General features: G+C 45.1%; 1 protein-coding gene across 1 annotated transcript in view; it reads right to left on the bottom strand.

Moving 5' to 3' along the window:
- The window catches only part of ESPN (espin), a 116,349-nt gene that overhangs the window by 72,211 nt on the left and 21,744 nt on the right, over positions 1–22,394 (bottom strand). Inside the window, exons 3-5 of the mRNA XM_018576596.1 lie at positions 14,070–14,256; positions 12,403–12,585; positions 9,813–9,944 (exon numbers count right to left, since the gene is read on the bottom strand). Of these exons, the coding sequence (XP_018432098.1) occupies positions 9,813–9,944; positions 12,403–12,585; positions 14,070–14,256 (502 nt within the window). The remainder of the gene's footprint in view (positions 1–9,812; positions 9,945–12,402; positions 12,586–14,069; positions 14,257–22,394) is intronic.

Genomic DNA, 22,394 nt, shown 5'->3' with positions numbered 1-22,394 from the left:
GGGACAACGCCCCCCCCCCCCCTCCTCTCTCCGCCAAGTGACGCACAGGACACAGGCACTCCAGCAGTGTCAGGAAGTCTCAAGACTGAATTATTTACAGTCACGCAGGATGGGTCACCTTAGAGATGAGGTCACACAGGTGAATTTACCGGACATGTGTCTTCGAGACATCAAATCAGCTTATATATGAATTTATTAACAGGGAGCAAAATCTTTTTTTTTTATAAATGCCGAAGTGCTTTAAAAACTATCTGGAAGCTTTTTTATCAAGGCAGCACACAGCGGAATAAACTCCCCAACCAATCAGCAACCATCCCTCGCTGATTGAAGTGTAAAGTGTCATCTGATTGAGTTATGGCACTTTAAAAGGAGAAACCCAGCCAGAAAAAAAGATAATTAACCCCTTAAGGACCAAGGCCTTTCTTTCCCGTTTTTTGTTTACATATTATAATCTACATTTTAAGACACTTGGGGTCCAAAAGACCACAAGCGTCACCTTTACACTCTGAAAAATACTTAAAAGGAGAACTATGGGGTTAAGGCTTTTCCCCATAGTTCTCCTTAGGGTAACGGGAGGACACAAACTAGCGTCCTCCCGTCATCCTAGGCTCAGTATACCTGTATAGCTCGCGGTATACTGAGACGCCGCAGTATACAGCTCGCGGTATACTGAGACGTCGCAGCTGAAGCGTATCCCGACAATTATGTCTGGATGCGGCCAGCAGCGTGACTGACAGCTGGTTCTGCCTATCTAGAGGCAGAGCCAGCTGTACCTGCCCCCTTCCCATCCGTTCTCCCCCCTTTTTTTGCAAACTATAAAAGATGAGGTTACAACGAGTACATAGATACCCAACATGCCCAGGTTATAAATTGTGTGCGTCCATGAAACTACAACAAAATTCAGTACCCCAAAAAGTCCATAGATGATTGTTTAAAAGCCCCCACAGGTCATCAGTTTAGAGATACAAGTAAATATTGGCCTTAGAATTATTGTTCTAATCGTCGTTTTCGTACATAGGCGCACTCGACCCGTGTTTACGTAAAAGGGCGGGGGGGGACCTTAAAAAAAATGTTATATTATATTTTTAAAACTTTTTTTATTTTACTTTAATTGCTATCACATGGGGGGGGGCTTACAAGCCCCCCATGTGATAGCATATTGGCATTGACAGGTACTCTTTAGGCGATACTGGGGGCCTAAAAGACCCTTAGTATCACCTTTACACTTGAAATAAGCTATTGAAGTGCAGATCGCACTTCAATAGCTTATAGCTGGGCTCCCAAAATCCAGCACTGACAGCTATGGGACCGAAAGTGATGCAATACGCGTCAGTCCCGCTCCCATAGAACGGGGAGGAGATCAGTAAACAGACGTTCGCTGCTCTCCTCCCCAGCTTCCTGCCGAGATCCGAGATGCTGGTTCTGGGCCTGCAGGAGGGGTAACAGAGCCCCGGGAAACACGGCAGGGGTGTTGGGCGGGGGCGGCCACTTTACCGGATCGTAGAAGCGATCTGGCGGCAGTTTCACTACAGCTGGATGGCACCCCTGGACTACAATCTCAATACAAAGTAGTAAACTAAATGTGAGATTGTAGTCCATCATAGGAGTGAGCTTGGAGCGGTGACTACTTTACAACGCACAAAGGGTCCATGGGGAGCAAAAGTAGCCCCCCTCCAGAAGGAAGGACAGTGCCAGCAGCAATTCAGAGATGATTGGAGGATCTACAGCCGTGTGATACACAAAATAGGATACATTTTTGTTACTAGTTGAGGTACCTGAATGTATTTTTAGGATATAACTCCTGAGTTTAGTATCACTTGGCATGGCATCAGCAAAATTGCTGGCTAGCCCCTACGAGTTTAGTGTCTCTTTAATGTTCAGAATGCTGTAAAGATGTAAGCAGCTGTACATATGCATCAACACACAAAACACATTCACATACAATAATAATCATAACAAACACAATGTGATAAAAAAAAAAAAGCAAAAAACAAATTAAAAAGCTAAAATAACAAAGATAAAATATTGACTTGGTAAAAAAAATGTTTTGCAAATCTAAAAATAAACAAAATCAGAAAACTGATACAAATGTTTCTTTTTGCTCCCCCTTTCCTGTCACTTCATTGTTACATGAACTCCAAACAGTCATGCCCAGCTCCTCCAGCCTAACCCAGCCAGGTACATAGACAGATTCCAGATCAATGCGTTACATCTCTTCATACAGAAAACAAGAGAAAGAAAATGCTTACGTTGCCCATGATATCTCCGAGTGTAGGGATCTGTAGTAGTTTCCTGTCGCCCCTCGCTCTGCGTACAGACAAATATCTTATTCTTCGCCCAGAAAGGAAGAATCAAGATGCGCACTCTCTTAACCTGCACCGCGAATGTCCCCCAGGACCTCTGTAACTGTCTCAAGCCCGCAGAGAATTGCCTTTGCAATAATTACTTTAGCTGTGAAGAGTTAGGCCATTACGCTAACATATGGTAGACGGATAACAAAGTTATCCTGGAAATGTTCCCCTAACACTGACTATATTGTACATAGGAATGGAGGGCTGCTATCAGTATGCAACCCGTTATTTCACGCATTGTATTTATAACCGTCAACATTCATTGGATTCTGTTTTGGAATCTTCCACAAGCAACGCATGCTAGATAGGCAGCTGGGAGGGTCAACTATCAAAGGACGCAATGCTTTCAATGTGATCTTGTGAAATCCCATCACTGGCACTCCCAGGAGGTAAAATAAGATCCCAGGTGAACCGACCTGTTGATGGCCACCCAAATATTTGTTTTTGTTGGGGTTAGGCAGTTAAAGCGAAAGTCAAAGGGCCGGTACACACCTTTGCGGTTTGTCGCGCGACTGAAATCGCCTGTCACGTAAAAAGGTGCAGGAGCTATTTTCAGGCAGTTGTGGGTCCCATAGACATCTCTATGCATTGAAAAACATGCGACAGTCGCGCGGTCTACAATATACAGTTACATGATCGAAAACGTGCGGCAACCACACGAAAACAGCTCGGCATCTGAATCGCCTAGGTGTGAACCTAGCCAAAAAGTTTAAGCTATTTGAAATGCCGAATAAATCTTACAATGGATGCTGCTTCTTGATGTTTAAACGTTTTAGTTTCCTGCAGAATCAGCTGGTCCTCTGAGCACTGGCCCTGATATCCTATTGTAGGTTGGCTCCTTTCCCTTGCAGGTTCCTATGGAGTCACCCTTGTGTGTGCTAGTAAGCTGTGTGGCTCCACAAAACACACAGACACAGCAAGGCAAGCCATTCTCCTCCCCCATGCTCCCCACTCCACCCTGGCCCTGATATCCTGTTTTGGGGTGGCTCCTTTTCCCTGCAGGGTCCTATGGACTCACTCTTGTGTGTGCTAGTAAGCGGGGTGGCTCCACAAACACACAGACACAGCAAGGCAAGCCATTCTTCTTCCCTATGCTCTCCACTCCACCCTGGCCATGATATCCTGTTTTAGGGGGGCTCCTTTTCCTTGCCGAGGCCTATGGAGACTCCAATCTGTGTGTCTCCACATAAAAATAGACACAGCAAGGCAAAACACTATTCTCCCCTATGCTCCCCACTCCACCCTGGCCATGACGATCTGATGAAAGGGTGGATTCTTCCCCTTGCAGGGTCCTATGGAGCCACACTTACGTGTGCTAGTAAGCTGTGAGGAAAGTCACTTCAAAACAAGACCCTTCCCTTCTACCTGCTCCTTGCTCCTCCCTCTTCCTCTCTCCAAGCAAGTAGATGGACATCTGCTGGAGACTGCTCTGTCCCATGTGATCTTATACTGCACAGGAAGTTCAGGGAAGCTGAGCTGAGAGAGTTGGAGCTGTTCTGAAACATGACGACTGTAAGCATTTGGGCAAAAATGTAAAGAAATACTTTGTTGGGCGCTGTGAATTTGTTCAAACTGGAATTATTATTGAGAAAAAAAAAAGTTGAGAGTTCAATACCTTTTGGCTGAGTTCAACTGCCTAAAGTGGATTTTTAGAAATGTCACCCCAATACCTAAAAGGAGAACTCCGGATAGAATAAAAATGAACCGTTGTAGTGGGGCTCACTCTCTCTCACTGGATGCAGCCAGCCCTGGATTAGCATCATGCGTTTCCAAAGTGCTGGTGGCCAGCACACCTGCACCATAGAAATACATGACGCTGTGCAAATATTTGACAAAGCCAGAAGGCACACCAGCTTGCCACAGCACCCTGATTAAGAAAGGTCGGGCTAGTCTGCCATCCAAGCAAGTAAAACCCTCCAAAAATCTAACAACTACAAGTCTCAGCATCTATCCCATGCTACGGCTGTAAATGTTCCTTAAAATGAAATTATCTCTCTCAGCCCGTTATGGGACTTTTATCATCAATCTATCGCTGAAATAGTTCCAGCGCAATTAAAACGGATCTCTAAATGTTTCTCAATAGGCAAAAAAAAATGAATTTCTTAAGAGGTGGTCACCAGGGATCAGTAATATAATTAGATCTAGGCACTGTGCCCTAGTAAAAGCTGTTATTGCACCATGAGGAAGGGAAGATTGACTAGAAGTTTTTTGTTTTAAGATCTTAAGCTGGCCACACACATTGCAAACTTTGCAATTTCTCTGCAATTAAGATTTACCAGAGCAGTGCGATATGACACTTAACCAATGCATGTGATTTGCACCCAATCAGGCAGGACACGGCACTACAGGGTTGTTAGTAGATCTATAGGAGGGCTAAAGATTATTAAATGAAGCCTGCTGAGATATTACTATAACATTCAACTGTTATGTATTAGGGTTTCAAATTATTTGCTTGCTGTGGGGGGGGGTGGCCCACACCCGGGTGACATCAAAATGGCTGACAGTCATTTTGGTGTCACCCCCCTCTGAAAAGTCATGAAGTCATGGACCGAGCGCCCGACAGTTTCGGGAGAGAAGAGGGGATCCGGCGGCATAGCTTATCCTGCCAGGTGACTGTCCTCTCTCTGCCGGCGTCCATCACCACGACCAGCAGGTATCAATAAGATCGCCGTGAATGCGCAATGACGTCATCACGCTTGCGCGTGGCGACATCACACGCATGCGATGTGATGTCATGGCGGGGTGTCACCAGGTAACCGCTCTGGGCGACACCCGGCCTCGGGACGCCCCTGTTGCTGAGCTATATTAGTGACATATTAGCAAGCGTGCAGTCAACACCCAGTCTGAATAATTGCAGAGATAAAGTTAATTACAGGAAAAGCTACCTAGAAAACGTACAGTGTTCATATGATTTCACTATATGGCCATGCGTGTGTGGACACTTGACCATCACACCTACCTATATGGTCAATGGTATTTGGACACCCCTCCAAAGGATCAAGTTCAGATGTTTGCAGTGAATAGTGATGTTGATGCTGCATCATACAAGGACATTTTAAACTAGGGATGCCCCGATACTACTTTTTTAAAGACCAAGTACTTTCCCTCAAGCACTTGCCGATACCAATTACCAATACTTTTTCTTAAAAGGAACGTGTGACATTTTTTCTAAAATAACACAGACTGATGATTTTAGGGCAGTTTCTCACTAGGGCTAAATACAGATGTCACCAGAACTGAATACATGTCCCCAAAGCAGAATTCATCTCACCAGGCTATGTGTCGATCTCACCCAGGCGACATGTGGACATCTGCAGTGGTGGGCTCTGTGTGTCCGGACCTGGCCTCCTCCACGTCTGGACCAGCGATGCTGGGCCCCAGCCTCTTCCACCGGCAGACCGTCTGCGCGGCTGGGCCCCCCGACCTCCATCCTTCCCCCTGCCCAGTCCGCCCCTGTCAGTTGGCGGCGGGACCCCCAGCTTCTAGCCCTGGGGTGACCGCTCCTCCGGCGCACCGCCAGTAGTTCCGCCCCTGGGGCTGTCCATGGCTGTTCCTGCGCGGTGAAGGAGGAGATAAAGAGCTGGATATGCACTGCCATGGACAGCTACTTACAGGTCCCCAGCAGGCTGCCGAGATCCCCACAAGCAAGGGAACTCAACAGCCGCTGCATTTTAAAAGTTTAAAGGGCCGGGATCGGCCTTAAGACTGGGCATTTTCACGGGTACAAGTACTCCTTTTAATGCCTGGTATCGCCCCTGACACCGATACTAGTATCTGGACATCCCTATTATAAACCATTGTGCACTTTCAATCTTGTGGCAATAGTTTGGTGAAGGCCCTTGACTATTCCAAGATGAATGTGCCCCTCTGTGCACATAGCCAGCTCCATAAAGAAAATATTTGACCTGTTTGGTGTGGAGCGGCCTGCACAGAGCCCTGACCTCAACCCTATGGAACCCTTTTGGAATGAACTGGAATACTGATTGAGAACTACGTCATAATTCACAATAACACATATCACAATAACGACATGAGTACCTGACCTCACAAACGCTTTTGGATGAAATGTGTTCTAGTCTTACCCTGTGCTTCCAACCTTGTGCCAAGGGGGGTCTTTTTCAGTTCCAGGATGACATTGCCCCTATACACAAAGCCAACTCCATAAAGACATGGTTTGATGTGTTGGCTGTGGTGGACCTTAAGAGTCCTGACCTCAACTCTATTGAGCACCTTTGTGATAAATGGGATTGCTGAAGACAGGTCTTCTCGGCCAACATCAGTACCAGACCTCGCACATGTTATTTTGTTTGAATGGGCACAAATTTCCCAGAGACATTCTGAAGTCTTGTGGAAAGGGAGGGGGACACCATAATAATGTTCATGGTTTTGGAACAGGAGGTCCAACAAATATATGAATATGATGGTAAGGAGTCAACAAACATTTGGCCATACATAGTATGAATAAGGGTTTGAGGGGCCAACTGAACTATAAACCTTTAGATTTTTGGTGACATTCGGCTTCCAATCAGGGAATTTGCAGTGTTAGGGACTTGAGCATGCAAAAGGGGGTGCTAAGAGAGAACAGAGGGGACTACTAGGCAAGAGCAGTGGATAGTTACTGCTTTCTTGTGGCCTAGATGGGTGGGCAAATTTAATAGACTGGATATATCAATGCAGTGAAAGGTTTTCGATTTTCTCTGTGCAAACAGAGCAATCTCTACATCATTCAGAGGTTTTACAACATTAAAAAAATAAAATCTCCCAGTGGGGTAATAAGCACTATCCGGGCTTGGAAGAGTCACTACTCCAGTTAAAGGGCACATATAGTGGGTTTTATATGTAGTTTCTTTATTATGGTCCGGACCAGAACCTATTGTGCATATTTTGGATTTTCATTTCAAGCCAGCAGGTGGAGCTGTCGGCTCCTTTTAACATTTTGCACCAATCTACTGTGATGGTAAAGCAGGAATCCAGGCAGAATTTCCTCTCATGTGTGTCTAGGTGCTAAAAAAAAAAAAAAAGTTATACTCTCCCGAACTGTGGGGCCGGCTGTCAGGTACTTCGGTCCCTGAACCCTGTCTCCTTCTCCTCTGCAGCGGCGGTATGTCTCTTGGCGTCCGTATATCCTATACAAAGTGTATAGAACATGATGACTCCGTGACCTCAGGCGGAATCAGGGGAAAGGGAAAGAGGCTTCAAGAATCAGTCTAAGAGCAAGCCGGCTCCGAGGATAGGGTGAGTATAACTTTTTTTTTTACATCTAAACACAAATGCGCACTTAACCCTTGCAGTGCAGACGAAGCCTCGTTTTGGAGTTCCGCTATAAGAAAAAAAGATTTTAAAAAGCAATATCTCAAGCTGAAAATTTCACCTAAAACTGAATCAGTTATAAAAGCATCAACACCTTCCCCTTCACTGCTTGCTTTGTTCAGGCAGGACATGCAGAAGTCCTATCAGAGAGAGAGCGCCTGGAGGCAAACAGCTTCTATTGTGCGTTCTCATAAGAAAATACATAATGCCCGGTGAGCGTGAAAATATGCGCAGTCCCGTGAATCCTACATCATGGCTGCACCCTGTATTAAAGGTTTATTCAAATGGTTTTATATGAATATTAAAATGATATAAAAACACCAGCTTTAAAAGCTTAGCAAAGCATTTTTATATTTAAAATTTACCCAAAGGGAGTAAAGTTTCCCTTTTGCCACCACACAAACTATTACAAGACTGCTCAGATATGTTGAATCACTCCCTTTTCTGCAGCCAAACAATACTTATAATAAAGTAACAGTTTTTAGTGCAGAAGACAATAGTGCTTTGTAGACTTGAACATTTCCACTGCTGAACAGAGTCTTGGAACTAATTTACTTTCCATTCTATTCACAGCAAAAGGAATACAGCTCATTACTTGCCATCGACCAGCAGGATCCTGCACAAGATAGTAACTGTATCAGCCGGGCGAGCTATCACTGTGGAAATCAGATCGAATGTGATTATGTTAAGGACCTATGTCCCCGTGCCCGGACAGCCTCTTTACCAGACTGTCGTATGCTTGTGTTGGTGAAAGCACTCAAGTTGATTGGGTACACCAGGAAGTAATGTCATTAGCACTGCGCTGCCTATAGGACAGCCATGTACATAGTGGGAACACAGGACCGCATAGGGCAATTCTACCTGCACTAAACGGAACCAGGGCTGTAGCTACCATGAGGCACAGTTGAGAGGAGGCGCAGCCAGGGCCAGCCTAGCTGTGCCCCCCCTCACCCCTGTGCAGCCGGGCAGGGGTGCAGCGGACGGAGCGCTGTCATCCATGATGGCCGAGCGGTGCGGAGAGAGAGAGCCGTTCAGCGGCTCTCTCTCTCCTCACCGCTCAGCCATGCTGAAGTGACAGTGCTCCCTCCTCTTTGTGCAGAGCAAACACTGGAGTGATCTGGTGATCACTCCAATGTTTGTAAACAATTGGGGACACATAGTACTGTGTCCCCAGTTATGAATGAACAGGAAGTGCTTCACATCACTTCCTGTTCATTCATGAGTTTCTGGATAGCCAGAAGCACTCACACATAAGTGGATGGTAGTAAATATTTTACTATCTGCAGTTTCTGAAGGAATGGGAAGCCTCTGTCCCGAGTGCTTTCCATTCATTTAGAACAGAGGCTGCAAAAAAGAAGAAGAAGATTGAGGATGCTGTGTCCTCAATGTCTTTTTCTATTTCAAAAGGGAATGTCAGGGGTCTGTTTAGAGCCCTGATAATTCCCCAAAACCCCCAACAGTAAAATAAAATAAAAAGTAAATAACCTCCCCACACACACACATACAACTCCGAACAGGAGGGGCAAAGCTCTGTGGACATAGAAGCACACAAATCTTACTTATTCTATGGAGGTTTGCCCCTTATGTATGGAGTTGAGCTATCACTTCATCTGCGTCTTTTTAGGAAAGTGTCCCTTGCCCACCCATGACCTGTTCCGGATAGATCCATTATCTAATTCTTTATCCTGTTTTCTGCATCTAAAGTATGGTTGTGTACCATTATTCTATCTTATTATTAATATATATGTTCTTATATATTATATATTCTTTGGTTCTTAGGTATGGACACCCTTTAAAGCAATCATTGTAAATGCTTATGGTACCGAATCCTCCTCGGGTTAAGGTTTATAGACTAAAGCCTAAAAGGTAACCTGAATGGACTTTCCGATGTGGCCCTAAGTTTGTTATGCTTTTTCTGCATGTACGTCAATAAACAGACATATTCTATCTGTTGTTGGTGTGCCGGTGTCCATATTCTTTCCTATTACAGAGACGGTGGCCATACGTTGACTACCGTTGCACCCATTTTATCCTAATGGATGAGCGGTCAGGACTGCAATGGTTACATGGATTGTGACATAATATTTTAGCCAAACCCCCGTCTACAAAATTTCCAATGCAACGAGGACCTGCAAGCAATAACACCATTACCATGTTTTCCACTGTCCGGAGATACTTTGTACAGTGCATGTGTCCGTTGTACTCAGCGAGGTCGGCGGCGGTGTATCCATCATTGTCCTTTATGGCAAGCTTGACTCCATTCACCACAAGGATCTGACAGCACTGAAACAAAAACACAATGCCATAAGTAAGATGTCTGTACTGCAAGGCAAGCTACTAAGCCACATCAAACACAACTCTGAAGGTTAGTGAAGCCCCAGCCAAATTTACCAGCGTCCGCATGTGTCGGTTAACTTGATAGTAACTATTTTACTGGTTTGATTACCTAAACATTTTTATATATTTTTTATTAACATATAATACTTTCAATACAAACCCAAGATTTTTTCTATTATAGGCAGACAAATACACAAGAATTAATTACAAATAAAAATAATGGCACGCCAGATACCCCTGCCGCCCCAAGATCACATTATTTATCTGCAGGGTTTTATTTTTAGACTTTTTGTTTTCATTTTTATGATAATTTTTTTTTTTAATTGGACAGTTACAGCTACAATTGACCATTACAAACAACCATTGTAGTCTTAAGGTTTCCTTTAACCCTTGGGTATATAAAGTGACACTAATCTCAAGAGTTAAGTCTTAAAAATACATTCAAGTACCTTAATTATTAACAAAAATGTATCTTATTTGTGTATCACTCGGCTGTAGATCCTCAAATCATCTCTGAATTGGTGCCGACACTGTCCTTCCTTCTGGAGGGGGGCTACTTCCGTGATGGACTACAATCTCAAGCTCACTCCCGTGATGGACTACAATCTCAGTACAAATTGGTAAACTAAACATGAGATTGTAGTCCATCACAGGAGTGAGCTTAGAGCGGTGTCTACTTTACAACACACACAGGGACCATGGGGAGCAAAAGAAGGAAGGACAGTGTCAGCACCGATTCAGAGATGATTTGAGGCTCTACAGCCGAGTGATACACCAATAAGATAAATTTTTGTTAATAATTAAGGTACTTCAATGTATTTTTAAGATTTAACTCCTGAGTTTAGTGTCACTTTAAGGGTTTGCTATTTCCTTTATAAAGTGTTTTTGATTCATTTCTTATAATTTTGTATTTATAGCATGGTTCATAAGCATTTTTGTCTTCTTTTTTGAGTTTTGTAGCTATAGGGTGGGACCGTTGCTTTGTTTTCTTTAATATATTTGCTTGCAATTTCAACATTTCTCCCATTACTGATGATGGGATAGATCAGCAGAAGACAATGCCAGTATGCACTTCTGTGAATGAATAAAGATTAGAAAAATGCTGCCTGGTCTGAGCGGTCTCGATCACTGCTTTATGATGCAGAAGATGGTCGGTGTGATGCTAATGCCAACTGGTCACCAAAATCACCAAGAGACATTCCCAGCTCCTTGTTGCATCCATACTGGAAATATTTTAAAGGTGTATATATATATATATATTATATATATATATATATATATATATATATGTTTATGGTCTAAAATGAAATCTGTATTTCTATATTGAATTTCCTTAAGCTCTATCCCACTCCTAAAACCCATATCCATCTAGAAGTTTGTAAACTTACTGAGGATGCCCATAGGATGGACTTCCTCAATTTCACTGTGAATATGCCCTTCTTTGGGCCACAACTCTAACAGAGCCTGCCATCTGAACTACAACTCAACGACAAACAATGTGACCTCATCATTGCTTGCTGGAAGCAATGCATGATGGGATATGTAGTCTTAGGAAATCAAGATTACATCACATCAAGCAGCAGGGAAAGAGATGAAAAGCACACTGGGAATTGCGCTTTATTAAGTAAGCATTGATTGCAATATCAAAAACAACTCTAGTATGCATTCCTATTACAATGCTGATATTATAACAGAATAGGATAAGCTGGGACTTTACAACTCCTTTACATAGCTCTAAAAAGAATAAGGGGTCGAATATAATACCAGATATAGAACATATACTTTATATGACCTGTTGTATCTTCTGTATACTATTTCAGGTTCTCATTAGATTAATAGTGAACATCACAACATCGAGTTATCATATCGGTAGCACCTGAGCTGCCTGCGCTTAGCTATCACATCTAAAGGGAAGGACAGATAGAGATAGAGATAGAGATAGAGAGAGAGAGAGAGAGAGAGAGAGAGAGAGAGATAGAGAGAGAGGAGAGGGAAAGAAGAGAGAGAGGAGAGGGAAAGAAGAGAGAGAGGAGAGGGAAAGAAGAGAGAGAGGAGAGGAAAAGAAGAGAGAGAGGAGAGGAAAGAGAGAGAGAGGAGAGGGAAAGAAGAGAGAGAGGAGAGGAAAAGAAGAGAGAGAGGAGAGGAAAGAGAGAGAGAGGAGAGGAAAGAGAGGAGGAGAGGAAAGAGAGGAGGAGAGGGAGGGGAGAGAGAGAAAGAAAGAGAGAGAGAGATGGAGGGGAGAGAGAGAGAGCGAGCGAGAGAGGAGATATTTTTGTAATGCAACTAATCAAAACAATAATCGGGCAACTAATTGATTATGTAAATCTTGCAGTTTGCAGATATAAGGACATCCATTACATAATGAAAGGAATTAAGTTTTAAAGAAGAATTTTAAAAAAAGCACCTCCAATTCTCCATTCTCCGCGGCGTCGTGCAGAGGGGTTCCCCCAAACTTGTCAGTGCTCAAGTCCCCTCCATGGAGGAGCAACCAGCTCAGGACCTTGGCATGGCCCCTGCTGGCAGCAAAGTGCATGGCGGTCGCTCCATCGGCGTCACGTTCACAAAGACTGATATCCGTGAAACTCATCTGGATGAAGCAACAAAACAAGAGTTACTATACAGGACATGTCCTACACAATCTGATTACACCGTGGTTTGTTACTAGAATTCATCTTTATCATATTCTGGAACTGAAGGCAAAGGGACCCAAACCAGCCCACTTGGGACCCTGCAGAGCTCACCATAAAGAGTCTCCATGGGCTGTGCAGGATCTATGGTGGGCTGTGTGGGGTCTCAGGTGGGCTAGTCAGGGTCTCAGGTGGGCTCTGTGGGGCCTCAGGTGGGTCCAGAGTCCAGTGCTTTGCTAAGTCCAGTGCTTTGCTAAGTTCCCAGTCCAGTGCGTTGCTATGTCCAAAGTTTAGTGCTTTGCTAAGTCCAGAGTCCAATTCATATACTGTTCTGCGTTGCTGTATAATATATTGCTGGGATTTGTAGTCCCCCTACAGCTGGTGCCATTCTGCATTAGAGTGTAAGCTCCTCTGTACAGAAACTAATGTGACTGGCTCAGGGTTTTCTGTACAGCACTGTGGTAAATGTCAGAGCTATATAAATGTATAATAATAGTGTGAGACTGTGGGGGACATTAGAGTGTGAGCTCCTCTGGTGCAGAGAACGCTGGGGGAGGTTGGGGGGCCAGTGAGATCCGCTCCCGCCCTCCCCTTGGGAGGGGGGGCCAAAGACAAAATCTTGCACCAGGACCCTTTATTCCTTCCACTGGATTTGTCCCTTGGTGTCCTCCGGTCCTATACACAGTATATAGAACGTGACTCGAGGATCCTTAGACCACTGCAGTGGAGGGGTGCGAGACTGGAAGGACAGGTCTAAAAGCAAGCCAGCTTGGCGGATCGGGCAAGTATAACTTTTTTATTTTAGTCCTTACATGGAAAAAAAAAAAAAAGAGTTAACACTTGCAGTGCAGTTTGCCCAACTGCAAGGGTTAATACAATTATTCCCCAGTGTTGTTCTTAAAAGGTCCTGCCTGCTCTGGAGCTGTATGATTGCACAATGCTGGATTTTGGTCGGCCAGAGAGAAACTTTTGAAATCATTCCCTATTGCAGTTATGGAGCGAGGCAGCCCAGCTGCACCACAAAACATACCATCACCAGCCCGCGCTGTACCCACAACTCCCATACAGAGTATATTTTTTTCATATTCTGGTGCAAAATGATATTTTGGTAGATGGTTCATTATAATAAACCCACCATCAAAGAAATACAGTGGCTACCACTGTTGACTTCCTTCTGAAAAAGCCAGTTCAATGGCTGCCCTGTCGATCTTCTGGTTTCAATAGTGTTGAGTATATTTGGAGCTGCTGAACCAGAACAAGAATGCAAATCAGAAGTTCTCACTTCACTTGCTGCATACCTGTTCAGACACAGCGGTTTAGATTCAGTACTGAAGCCAGTGGAGCGGCATAACAGCCAGCAATAGCAAAAGGATGTCAGCGATGGTAGCGGCATGGTCCGCTAGTGACAGGTTTCCATTAACCTATCACAGCCAGCATTACTTACCAGCCAAACAATGACCGTACTGTGACCCATCTGTGCGGCTGCGTGCAACGGGGTCATTCCATCTACAGCTCGGATATGAGGGTCCGCTCCGCAGTCCTTCAGCAAATACTGTATCACCTCCAAGTGTCCTTCCTGACAGGCTAAGTAGAGGGGTGTGGCACCATTCTTTGTCTGGGAATTTATAGCACTGCAAGAAGAAATAAAAGGAAAACACGATTATTTCCCTATAATAGTGTTACATCCATTCAATAATGAGAAATCAACATTAAAGCAGAACTCCAGCCACAGGATGCCCCTGCCCTCCCTCAAGACCATCCTTCCCCCCTCCCAAAAGAAAATTGCTTTCATACTTTTTTCTCCCCTGCAATCTAGATTAAGCGACACTCACCAACACTGAGTGAGTGCCACTGCTGATGATACAACCCCAGGGCATGTCCATGATGGCCTGGGCTCACAGAAAGTGGGGGGTGCAGAGCTGGAGCATGGAGAATGAATATGTGCTTGGACAGTTTTGTTGTGCTATATAGCTATATAATGGGAATACAAGTATATAAAAAAGCAAGTTTTGCTTTACGTTCTGCATCTTACCATTTATATTATAATATTACAACAAGCCATTTACATGAAGCTTTCTTGGAAAACAAAAGAACTTTTTATTTTTTATTTTGCTCAACTGATATTTCCTGCAAAAGCAGAAAGCATCCCTATTGCCCAGGATCCAAATTCCAGATGAAGCAATCTTCTTTGTGTCCACTAGGTGGCGATATTTCCCACAAAAAGTCTTAGCCAGTCCATTGCATTCGCTGACCCCATTCCAAACATATTTCATGAATTAAGCTGCCATTTGCAGCATAGTTTCATACTGAAAGTTTTGCATAACACATACCGAGGCACATGGAGGAATCCAATCATTTTCAGATAACTAATATTAAAATTTACACACATCCAGAGCTTTTACCATGCAGTGAAAAAGTAAAACATTTCCTATTTTGCAACTGTAGAAAATGCAACATGCAGCCTCTTAATGGGAAAAATTAGGGTCAGTCCACCCACAGCTGTCCCTATACTGAAGCAGCCTTAGGCGTCATCTGTTAGGGTTACACGGGTGGGGGGCAGCGGATGTGCCTGCTGCTCCCTTTCCAGCCAGAGCGTCCCAAGTTGCTAGCAACCTGTTACACTCTGGCTAGTGAGGACAGTGAGCTGGGCAGGATGCCTGACTGAGGTAAAGTGCACCACCACCACCCAACCCATACCGCCCCCCCATTAACATGTTTAATCTTGCTGTGCACAGAACTGCAAGAAGCCAATATAAAGATATTCAGGGTAGTATTTTAAAAGTTAATGATCCAATTGAAGGGGTGTGGCCTTGCTATGGAACAGAGCACATGGTAACATTTAAAGCTTTGCGCGGCATGGGCCTTACACTTCAGACTCATAGCAATAGAGACTGATTTTCCCTTATGTCCAAAGAATCATGGACCTGGCCAAACGCCTTCAGCCTAAGGGATCCACCACTTCCTTACCCCACAGTTATCAGCTTGAGCCTCACATATGCAGGCCAAGATGATGCCCACTCGACCCTCAGCATTAGTGTCCTTCAAAGAGGAATCTGTCGCTCACCAACAGCCGCACCTGAACGTCAAGAAAGAGAGCCCCACGCCTAGACACACAAGAGTACTTTCTTCCTAAGAATCAGAGTCATCCCATGCTTCACAGCCCCATAGAGCACGAAAGACCCATAGGTCAGGGACCACTGCAGGAAAACTCAACACCCACATTTTGAATTCGCCTTTTAAGCAGTGTCATCCTGTAGACTTCCTGTACCATTATATCAGTCTATAGTTACTGCTTGCAATAGCAAATAGGGTGTAGGCTCTTCCTTTGTCTAGCTGAGACCATAATTCTACTTTATTTGAAATTGCTCCCAAGCAGGCTGGTCTCATCCCCTCACTTGCCCATGCCTTTTCAGCCCATGCTCAGAGTGTCAGATGCCATGGCACTGGGAGGAAGGGGGGGGAGAATACACTCCCCACTATGGCTGCCCTAACAGGTGGACCTGAAATACATAGGGCAGTGATTGTTTAGTTTTCCCTTGCCCTCACACCCTCCTTCCCTCACCCTTTTACTCTCCTTTATCAGCTTTACATTACCTTTGCCCTGCATCTGTAGTCTGGCTCAATCTCGTCAACATGGCCCCATGGCTTTAACCAAGTGACACCTTCTATTTTCCAGCTTACGTCTTCATCTAAAAATGGTTGTGCTTACTTTCCTTGCCCTGGGATATGACCCAGCCCTGCTGTGCTTTCTATAGAAAGACATGACCAAAAAGACTTCAAAAGAAGCAAGAAAATGAGCAGCGTCATCCGCTCTAATGGAACGCAGGAATTTTGTTAAAGGCTGAACGTCAACAAAATAATAAAATACAAATTCACGCAACTCCTTATTAATTAATACAAGGGGCATTCAAAATGTCAAAAAGATATGAAGGAGGAGACACTACAGTGGCTTAGAGGTTAGCACTTCTGCCTTGAAGCACTAGGGGAGCGGCTGGCCAAGATGTCAGCTGGGCATGAGGTGGCAGCTGGCCGAGCTGTTAGCCGGATTGGAGGCGACGGGCGGCCGAGCTGTCAGCCAGGGGGTGCGGTTAGTCGGCTGTGCTGCCACCCCAGAATGAGATGCCGCCTGAGGCTACCGACTCATGCTGCTTCATTATGGGGATGCCCCTGCCTGTTCCAGTCCTGGTCAGGACACTATCTACATGCAGTTTGCATGTTCTCCCTGTGCTTGCGTAGATTTCTGGGTACTTCGACTTCCTCCCACACTCCAAAAGATATGAGGATAGGAGGATAGAGCAGTGCAACAGAGCTGGGATGAGCTCATCACGCTGCTGCAGCTCCTATCACTGTTCAATCACAGGCTGGTGAATGGACAAAATTTGTACTGCAACAGAGGAAAATCAGGTCTCCTGACAGGAGACACAGGGCTGTGCTGCTGTGTGGCAGATCTGTGTAAATCTCAGGACTGGATAGATAGAAGTACAATGAATCAGTAGTGACAATGCTTATAGCCATACCCCTGGAACATCTTCTCCTCCCACAGCCTACATGAGAGTGGCAACTCTGCTCTGAATTCAGGAGCAGTGCAGCATTGTTGCCACCCCACAACAGGAAGCTGAATTAGGTGGACTTCACTGGCAGGGTCAACATATATATGTGAGACTTGCACAGGGACTAAGGGAAAACAGTAACTGTGCATTTATAATTAAGTGCTACAACACATTTTTTGGGAGGCCCTAGTTCCACTTTAATATGGAGTATCATTTAAAATGTACCCCTGCCACTAGAACAAGATGTAGAAATGGGCTATAAAAAGCAGTCAGAATTCTCACCTTACATCTCAGGGTCCTGTATTTAAATCTCACCAGGGTCACTTTCTGCATGGAGTCTGTATATTCTCCCCATTTGTGCAGTTTCTTTCCACCATCTAAAGCCACTAGAAGGACTTTTTCTCAAATTGGTCCCTTAGGTAGCAGAGACTTAAGACTGATGTGAATGGTTTTATCTGTTCTGTAAGGGCTTCGTTTTTACAGCAGTAAAGCCCCATGAATGAGGAACCCAGATAAGCTATATCTCAGCTTCTGGCATTACCCAGCAGAGCAGAGACATAAAAGGTGGCAGCAATATATCGGCAAGATGCAAATCAAAGCAGGAATTAGGCTGCGTATGTCTCCCTGACAAAGGCCATATAACAGCAGCTTCATGACAGGCTTACAAATATCACCTTTGTGCTCAGATAAAAGAATGTAACTCGGCCATTATTACCAGACAATGGAGCAAGTGTCCAGGGTGGTAATCATGAATGACCACGAGAATGACACCGCATCTTCTATTCCTGGAGCCAGGCAGAGACTGATAAGGCTAATTATCATGGGGTGAACAGAAGCATCCTACTGATACAACAGACTACAGCTAGCCATACACACATAGAGGTTGATTTATAAAACTTCTCCCCAGCTATACGCTGAGTGAATGCCATTGACAGGGCATTCTCACCACTAGATGGAGCTGAGGAGCATAGGCTATGTTTGGCAAGCTGGGTGGTGCTGACAAGACCACCTACGACTTGAATTTTGGCTGATTTGTAAGGAATCGGATGAATTTGAAGACGTGTACGCAGTGGTGTCCCTAGCCTAGCTTTTTCACCTCCCGAGGCGGGTAAGGGCAGATTGCTGGGGGGGGTTTGTGCTGGTGCACGTTAACCGGAGGGACGGAGTTTGTAGCCTATGCATCATTTCCCTGCCCAGCTCTGGCTCCGGGCGGTATCCTGCTCAGCTCCTGGCAACCAGTGACATTACTGGTTGCCAGTAGCTGAGCAGGATGCCGGCCACAGTGTCTCAAGGAGGGGAGATGTGTATGGCCCAGCAACCTGGGACACTCTGGCAGAAAAGGGGGCAGCAGGCACACTGCAAAACGCCCTCTGCCCCACCATGACCCAACGAGATGCCCCCTGAGGCAGCAGACTCAGGCTGCTCATTATAATGGCAGTCCTGCGTGTACGGCCAACTTCCCTCCCAATTAATCCATGCAACAAGCTCACTCAATATCCAAAATTGAGATGTACATTTTATTGTTTATGGTCCTCAGCCACTCAGGCTGCAATACTCAGCTTTAATCCAGAGCTATGAGTGCAAGATGTCACAGCGCCCTTCAGCTACAGTGTACCGCCGCCGCTCTCTGCATTACTGAAGGCAGTCTAGACTGAAGCCACTCAGTGCTGGCATTGCGTAAGGAATAGAGTAATAAGAGAGAGTCCTCAACCCTGTGTGAGCTCCATGGCATTAAAGTTTATCTTAAGCCAACATTCTTCATTTTGGACACATTAATAGTGAGAATGGAGCAATTATATTCCACTGAGAACTACAAGTCCATTTGCTGCGTTGGCTGATTGGATGTGTAGTTCTTAATGAAATGCAAGTGCGCTGATGTTCCATTGACACTTGCTCCCAGCCATGTTGCTGAATACGTGTATGTGGAAGGGAGGAAGGGTCTGCAGGAGCCAGAGCATTGCACCCACAATCCACTGATCGCTGTTGCAATGCTTCCAATGCAAAAAAAAAAACTAAAAATGCACAATTTTGTTTTGATGAAGAAATGCACATTTATTAATTTTTTTCTAAAAAAGGTGGAATTTCCCTTCAAACATACAAATAAACTCTGTATGACAGTCACCATTGGCCCAGGGCAATGTACTGTATATGGTTGGCCTTAGCAAACAGCCAGGGCCATCCCTATAGCAAGGCGGACTGCGGCGATATCTCAATGGGGGGCAGCCGGGTGGTGGGGGGGCTTGCCACAGTGTCCCATATAGCCAAGAGCTCTTAGCAATCAGTGATGCTCTGTGCGGCTTCCTGCCCAGCTCACTAAGGTCACCGGTTGGCAAAAGCTGTGCGGGACGTTGGACAGTGCAGGTCGCCAACTTTCTGGCAACCGGTGATGTCAGAGAGCTGGGTGGGATGCCAGACAGAACTGCCAACAATGTAGGCCAGCATCCTCCTCGACCCCCACAACCCCAACGCCCCCCGGAACGACATTGCCTCAGGCGGTGAATACCATGGGGATAGCCCTTCAAAAGAGCCAATAAAACCTGTATGTGGACAAACGTTGTGTAGCTGGCACTCTACCAGGCAATAAACTCTTGGTAAATGGTCTCCTGGGAGTTCCCATGAATGCATATAGGAGGTAGTTATATGTGCCCATTACATATGCATGCTCTGCTTCCTGCTTAGCAGCATTGCACGGTGATTGGGGGAAATTCATAAAAAGTGCAGCAGACATAATCTGGAGCAGTTGCTCAAGGCAACCAATCAGCTTCTCTCTTCAGTTAAGCTTTAAAAATGAAAGACAGGAGCTGATTGGTTGCTATGGACAACTGCTTCAGATTCTGTCTGCTCCAGTTTTTATGAATAGCCCCCCACTGTGTTTTACCGTTCCTTTCTCTAAATACAAATCTATGGGCTGGGTCTGACTTCCGGAAAGGAGTGTGCTTCAGAATGTTAACAGAGCTCATCAAGCAGTCCTTGAGCAGGGATGCTAATCCCATTTCCTGACACCGAAGGCCCATTGGAGGAAAAATTTACCAAATTTGAAACAGGAAAAAGAAACACGGCAGCTAAAAATAGAAAAATCCTTCTGAAAATGTATTTAAATAATGCAGAAATAAGTCAAAACACGAACTCTCTGCAACCGTACAAACATTTCTCCTCTTACACGCCATTCTCCTTATTTCAGAGATAAGGCTTTACTTACAGGGCCCTATTGTTCTCTGTATCCCTGCCATCACCCCCTCGGTCAGACGGGGGAATGCCACAACTCCATGTATTGTGTATTGGTTACATCTTATTAATTTACTACAGGTCAGCCGCTCCGTTGCCACGGGGACCACAAACAATGCAGTCTGGAAAGCAAGACCTTGTTATCATTGACTGTCACTAGCTAAGCTGATTAAGAATTAACAAGGAGAGCCTGCAGACCCGACTTACAGTATGACAACGATCAAGTTTAAAGTGCCTCTCCTGCCATATGCTGACGGGACGCAATTACTCAATGGAGATTATCGGCGTGCCGGACGCAGGTCATTACCTGAAAATATACTAAAACCTGCACAGATTGGGTTACAAGTCCTCTTTGGTGACTGATAACGCGCCACGGTCCAGTGCGCAGAATGCGTGCATCATTAAAGTGCACCTGTTGGCCATTTTAATCCTAAAAGGTCCTAATAGGGGACGCTGCAAGGTCCTGACTGTGTGTCCCTCTCTGATTTAGTTTTCACTCTGATGCTAAGGGCTTGCCTTTCTCTGACTTAAAGTGTAAACTTCACTCCCCGTCTACATTTTCTTTTCTTTCCCCTCATACCTTGTCCACTTGCTTGACTTAAAAAAAAATAAAAACAACATACACACTCAGCATTGTCTGGTGTAATCCACCCTTCCGCCACCAAAATCACGGTCCCGTACCGTCATCTTCTCTTCTTAGGCCACCTGGGGGTCAGCTGTCTCTTCCTGGTTTCTGCAACCTCCCCTTGACAATATGCCAAGGTGTGTCTATTGGTGTAGATTGCCTGGCGCACATATATATTGCAGTGTACATTGCCTGGCACATGCAGAGTTTTGTATAGACTGTCTGGCACACGTGCAATGTGATGTAGAATGCCTGACCCACATGCAATGTGATGTAGAATGCCTGACCCATGTATAGTGCGATGTAGATTGCCTGACACACGTGCAATGTGGTATAGAATGCCTGGCCCATGTATGGTGTGATGTAGATTGCCTGACACATGTGCAATGTGGTGTAGAATGCCTGGCCCATGTAGAGTGTGATGTAGATTGCCTGGCACATGTGCAATGTGGTATAGAATGCCTGGCCCATGTATAGTGTGATGTAGATTGCTTGGCACACGTGCAATGTGGTATAGAATGCCAAGGCATATCTATTGGTGTAGATTGCCTGGCACACATGTATTGCAGTGTACATTGCCTGGCACATGCAGAGTTTTGTATAGATTGCCTGGCACACGTGCAATGTGATGTAGAATACCTGGCCTATGTACAGTGTGATGTAGATTGTCTGGCGCATGTGCAGTGTGATGTAGATTTCCTGCCCAATTACAGTGCCTTAACAGACAAATAAGGTTCACTTTAAAATAAGGTAAAAAGTCAGGCCCCCTAACAACAAACCGAGTAAGAAAGGGGTAGGCAACCTCGGCACCCCAGCTGTTGCGGGACTACAAGTCCAATGAGGCATTGCAAGACTCTGACACAGGCATGACTCCCAGAGACAGAAGCATGATGGTATTTGAAGTTTCAGCACAACTGGAGTGCCGAGGTTGACTACCCTGAGGTAAGGTTTTCTGATTGATGAAGATAAGAGCAGACATAGGGTGACAACGCGAGATGCACCGATACCATTTTTTGGTATTGAGTACCGATATTTTGCTTTCAGTACTCGCCGATACCAAGTACCGAAGCCGGTGCTTCTGCTGGCATGGTGCCAGCTTCCCGTGCAATCAGGAAGCCGGGCGGCGAGTAATGACCCGGCTCCCTAATTGGCCGGGAAGCAGGCTTAATGCTGATTGGATGGAAAGCTGGAGTACTCGCCCAAATACTCAGTATTGGCATCGATACTAGTATCGGTGCATCACTAGTGACAACTTTGGAAATGCATGCAACAGGTTCACTTTAAAGGCCTGTATCCTGGTATCCTGGCTTTCATTTATAAACAATTACAAACGAAATATATTAAAGTTATAGAGTGTACATTTGTTTTT

The sequence above is a fragment of the Nanorana parkeri genome, unplaced genomic scaffold, assembly GCF_000935625.1.
Source record: "Nanorana parkeri isolate BGI_ZX_2015 unplaced genomic scaffold, ASM93562v1 scaffold5, whole genome shotgun sequence".
NCBI lineage: Eukaryota > Metazoa > Chordata > Amphibia > Anura > Dicroglossidae > Nanorana > Nanorana parkeri.
This window is presented reverse-complemented; position numbering and strand designations above follow the sequence as displayed.